This window comes from Felis catus, chromosome E1 (assembly GCF_018350175.1).
Source record: "Felis catus isolate Fca126 chromosome E1, F.catus_Fca126_mat1.0, whole genome shotgun sequence".
Taxonomy (NCBI): domain Eukaryota; kingdom Metazoa; phylum Chordata; class Mammalia; order Carnivora; family Felidae; genus Felis; species Felis catus.
In genome coordinates, this window is record NC_058381.1 from 5,967,437 (window position 1) to 5,981,199 (window position 13,763).

At 43.6% G+C, this 13,763-nt stretch overlaps 1 protein-coding gene across 4 annotated transcripts in view; it reads left to right on the forward strand.

Annotated features, from left to right (window-relative positions):
• DNAH9 (dynein axonemal heavy chain 9) overlaps positions 1-13,763 on the forward strand; it is a 334,028-nt gene that overhangs the window by 275,223 nt on the left and 45,042 nt on the right. For all 4 annotated transcript variants that reach the window (XM_023244531.2, XM_045045039.1, XM_045045040.1 and 1 more), the window contains 2 exons: positions 1,739-1,932; positions 4,210-4,358. In XM_023244531.2, the coding sequence (XP_023100299.2) occupies positions 1,739-1,932; positions 4,210-4,358 (343 nt within the window). The remainder of the gene's footprint in view (positions 1-1,738; positions 1,933-4,209; positions 4,359-13,763) is intronic.

The following is a 13,763-nucleotide window of genomic DNA, read 5'->3' on the forward strand; positions in this document are numbered from 1 at the left end:
ATAAATGTTGAATGGATGGATGGATGGACGAACAGATGAATTCAAATAGCAAGAAGGTATTGGGATACTTAAAATTCATGGCCTTGTGGTAGATGCTTTGGACATACTCTACCTTTTAATCTCATGGAAGAGACCAAATGTATAAGCAAAGTCAAGTAATAATGGAAAGAATTGCAGAAAAGTGTCCAAGTGACGAATGTTTATGTGGGCATTCTCAAGGAATGGGATGGGAGGAACCACCACCCAAAATTTGGTTTTGACATCAAGACTGATGATGCCACACACATACCAAGAGAGTATTAAAAAATGTATTACTCACATGGCATCTGGGTGGCTCAGTCGGTTAAGCATCCAACTTCGGCTCAGGTCATGATCTTACAGTCTGTGGGTTCGAGCCCCACGTCGGGCTCTGTGCTGACAGCTCGGAGCCTGGAGCCTGCTTCAGATTCTGTGTCTCCCTCTCACTCTGCTCCTCCCCTGCTCACACACTTGCTCTCTCTCTGTCTCTCTCTCAAAAATGAATAAACATTAAAAACCAAATTTGAAATTGGCTTGAGAGAGCCAAGGAAGGAGACCACTTTGGTTTTTGTTTTTTTTTGTTTTATTTATGTATTATTATTATTTTTTTTAGTAGTTTAAGGTTGGGGCAGGGGTGAGTATTTCTGTATGTGAGCAGGGGTTTACAGGGTTCGGCTTCCCTCCAGCACCCGAGGAGGGAGTACCAAGACTTACTTATCAGCTTGCCTGGATGTGGAGGAGAAGAAGAAAGTGTGGGGTGGTGGCAGGGGAGTGGATAAGGCTTTAAAGCTGTCAGCTACCAAACATCTGAACCTTGAATCAGACCCTTTGTTAAAGATTTCAACACTGAGTAGTTCCAGGTAGCCCACGCAAGAAGGATGGGAAGGCTCTGTGTTTCTCTGTGAGAGAGAAGGTACCTGAGAGAGGTTGCTGATTATGACCAGGACTGTAACAACCTGTAGGACCTTACCACATGCTCATCGTGACCAGCCCAAGAAAAGGAAGGAGTGGAATTTGGGGGAGGAGAGATCAAGGATCTCTCGCGTGATGAAAGTAGCGTAGACAAAGAGTTGAGTTGGGAATGAGTCCGGCACGGTTCCAGGGTTGGGCACTGATACTCTTGGACAGAGTAGGAGGGAAGAAGGACACCCGGTTCCCCGGATGGATCGGAAGGAAACGCTAGATGAAAACGTTTGATTACTAATTTGTGTATTTGGACTTAGTCCTTATTGGAAGCAGGCAACTCATGGAAATTTCAGTGTTGGCATTCACACAAAGTCAGTATCTAGAGTACCTTGAGAGAGAACTTGAGTTGCCAGCAGAATGAGTATTGAGATAAAAGGAAGGAGTCAGAGACTTGAAATGTCTGGGCTCCGTGAACAGAAAAGTCATGGTATCTTTTCTTGTCCCTCTTCCCCATCAATACCCTGCAGGAAGGTGCAGTTCAATGTGCTACTGATAATAACCCAAACACTTTATTTGCTAACCCTTGCACACTATTAGTACAGTTTGCTGAGGCGACTTGATCAAAACACCTCCTTTTCCTTGAGCTTAGCTGGGGGGAAGATCCAAGATTCCAGACGCGAGTATGAACAATTCAGAATTAACGTCTATACTCGTATCTCGTTCCTTGACACCTTCCCCCTGCCCCCAATGCAATGAAAACTATAGCTTTCTGGAGAAACTGTATTTCACAGCAAGACTCTCCAAAATGTCACAGGCACTTTCATCAATGGAAGAATTCTGTAATCTGGATCGAGACATTGAGGGATCCGCCAAGAGTTGGAAGAAGTTTGTGGAATCGGAATGTCCTGAGAAGGAGAAGTTTCCACAGGAGTGGAAGGACAAGACAGCCCTGCAGCGCCTCTGTATGATGAGAGTCATGCGGCCTGACCGGATGACCTACGCCATACGGTACGGGACAGGGGACAGTGGGGAGCCCCAGGCTGGGCGTGGGGCAGTCTCGACGTGGCCAGATTGGCAGAGCTGAGCACAAAGGTCATGTGTTTCTAGTCACAGGGGTCTTGGTACCAACATCCAAAATCCAGTAAGGCCTGTTGCCCTGTGTCAGCCATGTATTTTCTTAATAGCTAAGTGGACAACTTGGAAAGAGGTGAGCCCATCCATATCAGCATTGAGAAGGCTGCTGGTCACATCTGTTGTGCTGGGAGATGATGGTACCCAGAGAAGAGCTGGAAGGATCACCCATAGCAGGAAGAACGTCTCTCCGACCGCAAAGAAGGGAGACAGCGATATTTGTGCCTTTAGCTGAGGTGGTAGGATGATGGTGGAAAATTGAGAACCGTGTCTAATGACGTCTGTGTTCATCAGTTGAGTCTGTGCACGAGAGGAGGTGGCAGAGTTAGAGATTAGAGAAGGGCGCAGAGTTTGAAATAGAATCTGTGACAAGTGGGAGAGAAGACCCACCAGGGAAACCCAAAGAATTCTGAGCAGCATTGAGAGCCCACCTAGTTAAGATCATGTATTTACAAGGCACCTGTCTTCATCAATGGTTCCCTGTGGCAACGTCCAACCACCCAGGTGTAGATTCAGAGTTAAGTTAGTCTGGAGCACAGCCTGGGGCTGGGTGGTGAGAACGGGAATTCTTGAGGTGGGCACTAATCGTATTGACATGATGAAAGTGTTCTAATTCTGGATTATGGTGAAGGCTGTACAATTCAGTAAACTTATTAACAATTATTGAATACTACACTTAAAATAGACAAATGTTATGCTATCAGTTATACCCCAAGACGTTGTTTAGTCTTTTTCAAGGTTATAGGCCGTGGAGTCTACACTGGATAGGAAAGAGGAGAAGAGTGTAAGGGGATGGTTAAGAAACAAAACAGAGAAGCCACAGTGCTGAAAATCCTCCATTTGTGGTGGCACCAACACAGGGAAGGAACAGGTGGAATAAGGGTCAGTTGCTAAATCGCTGACGGAAGGTTTTCGGCAGAGAGTGGAATGTTTCCACTGAAGGTTTCAGATGTAGACAAAGTCCTTCAGTAATGGCAGGATAAAATGTGGCCACAAAACCAGGTGGCTGAATTGAGGAAAAAATGAAGACAGAGGAACTGGACGATTATCCATGTGGATGTTGATGTCACTCAGGCTGGTGGAGGGAAGGTCCGTGAGCCAAGTGTTCAGGGAAGGGGTAGAGCGACAAGTGGAACGGTAAATGACGTCAATGTGCAGGGGACATGGCGATGCAGCATGGGGAATGGAGAGTCCACGGAGCCACAAGAATGGAGAAGTCATGGTTTGCAAAGAGTAACCACCAGTGAGGAGAACCATGATCCCAATCCCACCTTACCGTCCTGAGATATAGGTCAGAGGTAGGAGAATGAACCCCACTGTGGAGACTACAAGGAAGCAGTGTCCTTGGGGAAGAGTTAAGGCCAAGAGTTGGGCCAGATGGTCAACCAAGTGGTTGCAGGTGAAAGGTTTGTTCGGCGGAAGACAGGGCAGTGTGGAAAGGAACATTGACAAGTGGAGTAGGATGAAAGGAAACAGACATTGATAGAGTATGACAGCACAGGAAAGCAGAGGGCCTTGCATCTTGAGCTGAGATAGAGGACCGAGACAGAAGACCACGGGGATATGGAGTGTGGAGGGTCCAGCTGCCTGCAATCTTTCTTTTTTTTTTTTTTTTTTTTAATTTTTTTTTCAACGTTTTTTTATTTATTTTTGGGACAGAGAGAGACAGAGCATGAACGGGGGAGGGGCAGAGAGAGAGGGAGACACAGAATCAGAAACAGGCTCCAGGCTCCGAGCCATCAGCCCAGAGCCTGACGCGGGGCTCGAACTCACGGACGGCGAGATCGTGACCTGGCTGAAGTCGGACGCTTAACCGACTGCGCCACCCAGGCGCCCCATGCCTGCAATCTTTCTGAAAGCATCGATCTTGGTGGCGTTCCAATGGATGGTGGTGATGTCACGGGACATCCAAGCTTCACAGAGAAGGTGACAGTGGCCTGGATGTATGGGGATTCAGAAAGAGCCCTGATCTAGGACAGCGGGCCAGCCATGGTTGTGCATGTTGACTTAACAATGAGGCACCTGGAAGTTGGTCTCACCTCTGTGACTACCACGCCCATGACCTTGAGTGCATCCTTCCATGTCTATACGCCTCCATTTCTCAAGTGTTCGCTATTTTGTGACTGACCTACACATGCACTTCTTTTCTGGCAGAGATTTTGTTGAAGAGAAGTTGGGAAGCAAGTACGTGGCGGGAAGAACGCCAGACTTTGCGGCCTCGTTTGAGGAATCAGGACCAGCCACACCCATGTTTTTTATCCTGTCTCCAGGCGTGGATCCCCTGAAGGATGTGGAAAATCAAGGTGAGAAAAACTCATCTTAGGGGTGCCTGGGTGGCTCAGTCACTTAAGTGTCCAACTTCAGCTCAGGTCATGATCTTGTGGTTCATGAGTTCGATCCCCGCATCAGGCTCTGTGCTGACAGCTCAGAACCTGGAGCCTGCTTCAGATCCTGTGTCTCCCTCTCTCTCTGCCCCTCCCCCACTCACGCTCTGTCTCTCTCTACCTGTCAAAAATAAACAAAGATTGAAAAAAAGAAGAAGAAGAAAAAGACAAACTCACCTTGGAGCCAAGGCCGCACCTGCCCTGTGAACTTCCACTCTTTGCATCCGGCAGTCTCTCTTCTCTAGACCCCAAGTTCACGAGGCAGTACTCAGTATTTGCTAACATACAGAAATCAGGGTCCTTGGAAACGAACACCAGGGGATTATCACCAGAGAAGGGACCATCCAGGGTGGGACACGGTAGAGTCCTGAGGACACTGGCAGGGTCCTGGAGAGACCTTGCCCCGCCACCCACCCATCTCTCACCGCACCCCCACCCCGCCCCGCCCCACCTTACTTGGGCCAGAGCAATCTTTCTGAAACACAAGTCTCACCCTGCTCTTCACGGCCTCTGATTGCCCTGAGAAGAAAGTCCAAACTCCTTAATGTGTCTCACAGGGAACTTCCTCCTCCCGTCCCTCCCTATTTCTCCAGCTTGCTTCCCAGCATTAGTTTCCTGTCGCTGCTGTAATGAATTACTACAAACCTGGAGGCTTGAAACAACACCGATTTATTATTTTACAGTTCTGGAGATCAGAAATCATAAATGGGTCTTACCGCCTCCCTCTTTTCCTTATAAGAACTCCTATGATTATATTGGGCCCACTTGGATAACCCAGGATAACCTCCCCATCTTGAGGGCCTTAATTTACTCACATTGTAGAGTCCCCTCTGCTGAGGATTAGGACGTGGACATCCTTGGGGGTCCATCATTCTGTCCACATTTTCCTACTCACCTCTTTTGCATTCTACATGGCAGCCATTTCATTCTCCCAAGCCTGCCATTTCCCTTCCTGGATCCCCTTCACCAGGCTAGCCTTGATTCATCCTTCAGACACCAATTTCTTTTTTTTTTTCTTAAATTTTAATTCGTATCTCTTTTATTATGATTGAGTTGGGTATCTTTCCCTTCTTTTTTTCAATATATGAAGTTTATTGTCAAATTGGTTTCCATACAACACCCAGTGCTCATCCCAAAAGGTGCCCTCCTAAATACCCATCACCCACCCTCCCCTCCCTCCCACCCCCCATCAACCCTCAGTTTATCAGACACCAATTTCAATGTCACCATCTCCAGGAAGACCTACTTGGCTTTCAAGGTCCTTGGTTCCCCCTCCCACGTGCTCCTAGAGTGCCCTTCTTTATGTACATCACCTTGTACTTGTCTAGTGACTGCTGTGTCTTCGTGAGAGGGTGAGAGCTCCTTGGGAACAGGTGTCCTTTTCGCCAGAGTGTCCCCACTTCCTAGGACGGTGAGGGGTACTAAAGAAATATGTACGTTCGATGAAAGAATGAGCAAATGAACGACTAATCAAAACCATCACACTGGCCAAACGACACCATTTTGCAAAGTTAAATAAAGACCCAACAGGTTGGAACCTAGCCCAGGTAATACAGCTCCAAGAGCAGTCCATTCATTTACACAGTGAGAGAACTCTACAGCATGCCTAGTGTTGGGGGGTGGTTGAGAAGAAGCTAACTTGGGTCCTAAAGAATGGATAGGGTCTACAGCAGGGAAAGAATTGTCTTATTCACTGATTTTATGTGTATGTGTGTTTCTGTAGTCTCCTGATAATTTCAAGTGACACTTGCACATTTTTAAAATACAGTAAAACCTTGGGCTGCAAGTAACTTGCTCTGCGAGGGTTCCACAAGACAAGCAAACATTTCTAATAATTTTTAACTTGATAAAAGAGCCATGTCTTGTAATGCAAGTAGCACATGACGTCAAATGTCACATGATCACAACTGAGCCAATGGGTTTTGTAATTCGCTTTGATATACGAGTGCTTTGGATTACAAATATGTTTCCAGAACAAATTATGCTCACAAAGGTTTTACTGTATAGATAATATAGACTTTAAAATGAAAACCAACATTTCCCAGCTCCAGTCCTTCCCATACCCCGTCTCCCTTTTCAGACACATTTGGTTTTGTTTTGTTTTGCTTTGCTTTATTATTTTATCTTATTTTAATTTAATTTATTTTATTTTACTTTATCTTATTTTTGCCTATTTCTAAATTTAGTTCTGGGAACTGCTTCTCTATTTCCTACTAATCTTCTGCCCATTTCTTCACTGGATTATTTGGTTTTGGGGTGTTGAGTTTGATAAGTTCTTTATAGATTTTGGACACTAACCCTTTATCCTATATGTCATTTGCAAATATCTTCTCCCATTCTGTCAGTTGCCCTTTGGTTTTGCTGATTGTTTCCTTCACTGTGCAGAAGCTTTTTATTTTGATGAGGTCCCAATAGTTTATTTTTGTTTTTGTTTCCCTTGCCTCTGGAGACGTATTGGGGAAGAAGTTGCTGCAGCTGAGGTCAAAGAGGTTTTTTTCCTGCTTTCTCCTCTAGAGTTTTGATCGTTTCCTGTCTCACATTCAGGTCCTTCATCCATTTTGGGTTTATTTTTGTGTTTGGTGTAGGAAAGTGGTCCAGGTTCATTCTTCTGCATGTCGCTGTCCAGTTTTCCCAGGGCCATTTGCTGAAGAGACAGTCTTTATTCCATTGGATATTCTTTCCTGCTTTGTCAAAGATTAGTTGGCCATACGTTTGTGGGTCCATGTCTGGGTTCTCTATCTGTTCCATCGATCTGAGTGTCTGTTTTTGTGCCAGTATCCTACTAATCTATCACTAGTTTTAAATTGATCAATTCTAGATATCTATTTATTCCCTGATATAAAAAATAAGAATTTGGCTCCCACTGATGCCCACTAGGACTCTCTACTTTCTACCCACATTTTTAACAGCTTTACTGAGATATAATTCACATGCCATATTCACCCACTTCAAGTATACAATTCAAAGTTTGCTTATATTTTCACAAGGCCATGTGACCATCACCACACTCTAATTTTAGCAAATTTGTGTCTCTCTGCACCCCCCCCCCAAATTCTAGATCCCCTAGTGAGCACTTCTGTTCCATCTTATGTCCTCCCAAGCCCACCACCAATTTACTTTCTGGCTCTAAAAATGTGCCTGTTTTGGACATCTCCTAGAAATGAAATCATATACTATAGGGTCTTTTGTTGCTGGTTTGCTTTACTTAGCATAGTATTTTCAAGGTTTTTGCTGTAGCATGTATCACTCCTTTTCTGACTGGATAATAGTTCATGTAGATCAATCTAGAAAGTGTTAACAATATTAAGTCTTTTGACCCATCAACATAGAATGTCTTGCCATTTGTTAAGGTCTTCTTTAATTTCTTTAATATTTTGTAGTTTGGGGTATAAAGTCTTGCATTTTTTTAATTGAATAATAGTTAACCTACAGGGTTATATTAGTTTCAGGTGTATAACATGTATATTTTTGTATAATGATCTTCTATCCTGCAACCTTGCTGAACTTGTTTATTAGTTCCAATAATGTTTGTGAATTCCTTGGGTTTGTTTTTGTTTTTGTTTTTGTTTTTGTTTTTAGATACAAGTTTATGTGATCTACGAATAGAGGTAGTTTTACTTCTTCCTTTCCAATCTGGATGGCTTTTTATTTCTTCATCTTGCCTAACTGACCTGGCTAAAATTTCCAGCACAATATTAAGTCGAAATGGCAAGTTTGGACATCCTTGACTTGTTCTAGATCTTAGGGAAAATTCATTCAATCTCCGCCAGTAAGTATGATATCAACTGTGGGGTTTTTACAGATACCCTTCATCAGATTGAGCAAGTTGCCTTCTAGTTTGTTGAATTTTTTTTTCCTTTATCATGAAAAGGTGTTGGGTTTTATCAAGTGTTTTTTCTGTATCCATTGAGATGATATCATTTTTTTGTTTATTCTATTGAGATATTACGTTAATTGATTTTTGGAAGTTAAACTAACCTTACATTCTTGAGATCTCACCTGATCCTGGGTTATAATCCTTTGTATATATTTCTAGATTCAATTTGCTAATATGTCTTTGAGGATTTTTACAGATATATTCGTAAGAGATGCTGACCTGTTGTTTTCTTTCCTTGTGAGGTCTTTGTTTTGGGTATGAGGATATAATTAGTGACCTATATACCAACTGATTTGGGAAGTGTTCCTTCCTCTTCTATTTTTTTTGGAAGATTTTTATGAAAGACTGATATTACTTCTTCATGTTTCATAGAATTCAGTGGTGAAGTCACCTGGGCCTGAGCTTTTCTTAATGGGAAGTTTTTGAATCACTAGCTTAATGGAGGGTGGGAGGGAGGGGAGCGTGGGTGATGGGAATTGAAGAGGGCATCTTTTGGGATGGGCACTGGGTGTTGTATGGAAACCAATTTGACAATAAATTTCATATATTTGAAAAAAAACAAACAAAACAAAAACAAAGACATCAGAGAATTCCTCTTTGACAGGCATAGACTAAGACAAAAGGAGTTATGTGATCGCTAGCCATATATTCAGAAGAGTTTAGACATTACAGCGCTTTGTTATATTTCATGAGTTCATAGGACCCAAAGAAGCTAATACAGTAGAACAATAGCTGACATATCAGGTTTTTCAGTCATACTGTCAGTTGCTGACAGGTTGCCAAACTGCCTTTGGCCTGGCTCTGAATCCACATCAGGCAAAGTATTAAAATGATCACTTCCATTTAACTTTGAAAGTCCCGGCTTATCTGAAAGATAAATCAAAATCAAATGTGGCCTGTGCATCTGATGGCAGAATTACTGAGCTGACTCTGTGACTGAGGTATCTAGACAGTGAGGAGGACATTTAACAAGAGGAGAGGGGAACGCTCTATGAAATTTATTTGAATTATTCTATGTCAGCCCATAGTTGGTATCTTAGTTTCCTAGGACTGCCACAGATCACCACAGACTAACTTCAAACAATAGCTGTTTGTGCTTTCATGGTTCTGGAGGCTTAGAAGTCCAAAATCAAGGTGCCAGCAAGGTTCTGGAAGCCTGAGAGTGAGCCTACGCCATGCTTCTCCCCTAGCTCCTGAAAGTTATCAGCCATCTCTGATATTTCTTGCCTTGTGGCTACCTCCTTCCCATCTTTGCTTCCATTGTCATGTGGCCGCCTTCTCCCTGCACATCCTGTCTTTTACGTGGCATTCTTCTCTGTGTGTGTCTGTGTCCAGATTTCTGTCACTTTATGAAAATACCAGTCCGATTAGGATCTACCCTAATGACTTCCGCTTAACTTGATTACATCTGCAAAGACCCTATTTCCAAATAAGGTGACATTCACAGGCCCCGAGGGCTAAATTAGCATTTCACTGTATCTTTTGGGAAGACACTAGCCAAGCAATAACAGGTGACGGAAGTTGCTAATTGCTGAAGAGAATTTAGTGTCGGTCAGGTTCTGCCCTGCATCTGAGCATTTTCATTCCTTAGATAAGGAGGGCAAACATGTTTAACCTTTGGACTTGATTTTGGCCACGATCAGTCTCTTCTAGTAGTTTCTCACTCAAGTTCTGCGTTTGGTATTTTCCTGCATTTTGAAAGAAATTGCATTTGCCTCATCTTTGAATATATTAACTCTCTATTTGGATAAGCAATGCCAAAGAAGGCCAAATTAGATGGTCATTGTTGCCAGTGAAATGGAAGAAAGAAAGAGTAGTGGCCGGGTAAGAGACACTCCTCAACTCTTAGCGGAGGCTGTCTGTGTATGAAGAACTTCACTAGATGGGAGGAAAAAGTAGCAAACAGGATCTCGGTCCTTAAAATAAAAACCCCGCAATAACACGTTCCAGCCCCTTCTGCATCTTAAAAGCAGACAGGAATTTTGGTTTGAGGCTATTAGCTTCCAGAGTTACAAATGTAAGCTGGAAGGTAAATGACAGTGACACACAGGTAAAATGGTTCCTCCTACCCCCCCCCCCCCCATCCTTTAGGGAAAAAAAAACAATTAGAATTTAAAAATTGCTCATGGAGAGTATAAAATGTATTTATCTGTTTGTTCATTTCTATCATGGATCAGCAGTGGTGGTCCACCTGCCATATCTGATTGGTGCCTGTTTTGTCAATAAAGTTTTACTGGAACACACACACACACACACACACACACACACAAAAGAATCACTAGCTTAATGTCTTTGCTTATTATATATCTATTCCAATTTTCTGCTTCTCCTTGAGTCAGTTTTGGTATTTGTTTCTAAGAATGTGTCCATTTTATCCAGTTATCTAATTGGTTTGCAAACTCCCAAATACTGATAGCTATATTAAAATGTTCACTTCCTCTATGGGCTATGTTCACTTTAACAGCGTTAGTGAAACTTAATTTTTTATTCCGTGACTTCCAGATGCTTTCTCTTGACTTCCCTCTGTGTCAGCTGAGATTTCAGTTTTCCAGCTCGCATCAGCTGCACCTTCAGTTTTTCGTCGACAAGGATGAATATATATTCATTCTAATGTTACCATCATTCATGTTGTTCACGCCTAGTCTACAAGTTAACTGTAATATTTGAAAACTGATACATAGGGTTTATGTCATAGTTAATAAATACATATTCTTCACTGAAGAGGCAGGTAAATATGCTAGGATTACACATCCTTCTTCATGGAGCCAATGTCCTAATCTCTAGGGGTCTCTCAAAGAAGAATGTTCTCAGCAAGAAGTTTCAAAGTCATATCAAATTTCAGTTTGCTTCCTACTAGGATGAAGATTTTCTCGAAGAGCTTTTAGTTTTTCATGGAGTTTCTGAATGTCTTTTCCTTGTTCTTGGAAGAAGAAATAAATGCCCCCTCTGCCATTATCACTAATATCTCACACATCTTATTTGTTGTATGAATTGAATAGAATCCCCGTTATCTATATAGAATCTAATAGAATCCAGTGTTATCTTTCTTGAAAATGCTCTACCTAGGGCCCACTTCTGTTCTAAAAGAGATAAGTTACACTGTGGCTTTCTAGGCAAGTCCCACCCTGGGACTTATTTTCTTTATATTCTAGTTTAGTTCTATCATTTTTGTATCCTGCGTCTTTCATTTTCAGTTTTCACCCCAGTTTTGCTAGCATATGCCATCAGAAAGGAGTCGTGGGAAGTAAAATTTCATAATCCTTGGCTGTCTAAAAAGGCTTTGATTTTGCCCCTATACTTGTTTGGTAGTTTTGCTAAGTGCAAAGTGATTTGTACTCAGAAGGTGTCCACATTGCTCGATTGTCTTCAGGAAGTCGGTTATGTTTGGTTGAGATCATATGCCAGTAGGGTGCTGTTCTCTTCTTTGTTGGTTACCTGTGTCTGTTCCTTGGAAACTTTAGGATTATCTCTCTACCTCCTGTTCTGAAATTCCAAGAGCTGCGTTGGGTGTGGGTTTTTTCCATTCATCTGCTCAGCGTTCACCGTGCCATTTCAAATGGAAAAGTCCTAGTGTTCTCTACCTCTGGAAATTTTGCTCTCTCGTTCTCAGTAAGTACCGCTACCATTCACCAAGTTGGCCATGCCAGAAATGTTGGAATTGGTCACAGTAACACTCCTCTGCCACCCACCACATTGAGTCCTATGGATTCTGCCTCCTAAATCCATGTGAGACTGGTCTCAGTGTTTCTGTCCTCAGTGTTGCCTCCCTGGTCTGAGTCACTGTGGTCTCACTTGGACTGTCCCAGTGGCCCCCTAACCCATTTTCTGTTCTTCACCCCCTGCCTGCAATCTTTTGCCAATCTCTGCAGCCAAAGGCATCTTGCTAAATCTCACATCCGACTGTATCACTCTTCTCCTTAAAACTCTCTGGTGGCTTCCCATTGTTCTTAAGGTAAAGTCCAGTACCACCGACACGGTCCGTGGGGCCTGCATGGACTGGCCTTTGTGTCAAGCCTTGGATCTTACCCTCCCCCAAGCTCACTCTACTCCAGACACACAGCCCTTGTAGACCGTGAGCCTTCCTGACCTAGGGCAGTGTTACAAGAGGTTTCTTTTATCTGAACTATTTCTCCCCAGCAATTCAAGAGTCCGGTGCCTACTCACCCTGCAGGTATCAGCCTCTCCTGACCTCCCTGCAAGGCCGTCGGTCCCCTGCCATACATATCTTTGCCTCAGAGCATGCCTACCTGCGTGTCACCAAGATCCTTCAGGTCAAGGACCAGGACCTGTTGCTTACCATTTTGGAACCAGCACCTAAAAGCATAACTAGCAGAGAGAAGGTGCTCCGTAAATACTTGTTGAATGAATCCACAAATAAATGAGTAAATATCATAAGAACTGTTGTCACAGCTCAGTTATTCCTGAGTTTCACCCTTTTATAGAGTCCTGTATTCCTTCTGGCTTCCGGAGGCTTTATTCCTTTCATATTGACAGATCTAGTTTCCTCATTTTCACTCAATCTTTCCCTTTCTGGAAGCTTTTATATACCCTGCAAATGAGCAATTTCCTACTGTTCTTTGCCAATTGACCTCTGTCTGTTGCATCATGTGCTTTGAAGCTTTCTGTCATTCCAGGGAAGCTGACCCCGCCCTGGTCCATATTGGTGATTTGCTTCTGAATACATTATCTCAGCTCTGCCCTTGGCTTCATCTCAACACCTCTCCTTACTAGAAGCAATATTGCCGTTCATCGACTCGAGATTACTTACGCACCTGTGCCTCCTCTCTCTCTCCCTTCCTTCTTGCCTCATTGATGGCTTGATTTATTTTCTAATTCACCAATTTAGAACACATACTCTGGCGACAGCCATGCTTTCTGCATCTCGGATGGAATCAGACTGCCTGACGGGCTCCTGTTCTCAACTTTGCAGTCTACATGACTGACTCCCACTTTCCTTTCTCTCCCCAGCCCCAACTTATTAAGTAAACGTACTGCCTCTATGCTTGGGCAGAGGCTGTGTATCAGACAGTTCACTGTTTTACTCCACTTAGGCTCTCACAGAGCTTGGCATCCTTCCCCGTTTTCGAGTTTGTGATTTATGTGCTTAACCCCTTCATTTCTCTATCCCTTTGTTTCAACATGACAGTTCTTTTTTTTTTTTTAATGTTTATTTATTTGGGGGGTGGGGAGGGGCAGAGAGGGAAGGAGAGAATCCCAAGCAGGCTCTGTGCCATCAGCACAGAGCCCGATGCGGGGGTCCACCTCACGAGCCATGAGGTCATGACCGGAGCCAAAATCAAGAGTTGGGCGCTTCGCCGACTGAGCCACCCAGGCGCCCCTCAGTATGGCACTTCTTAGTCCTGGAGAGGGTTTTAAAAGTTCAGAGTCAACCGGAAGATTTGTTGCCTCAGCCCCCTTCCACCACAGCCCCTCATCCCCGCCCCAGG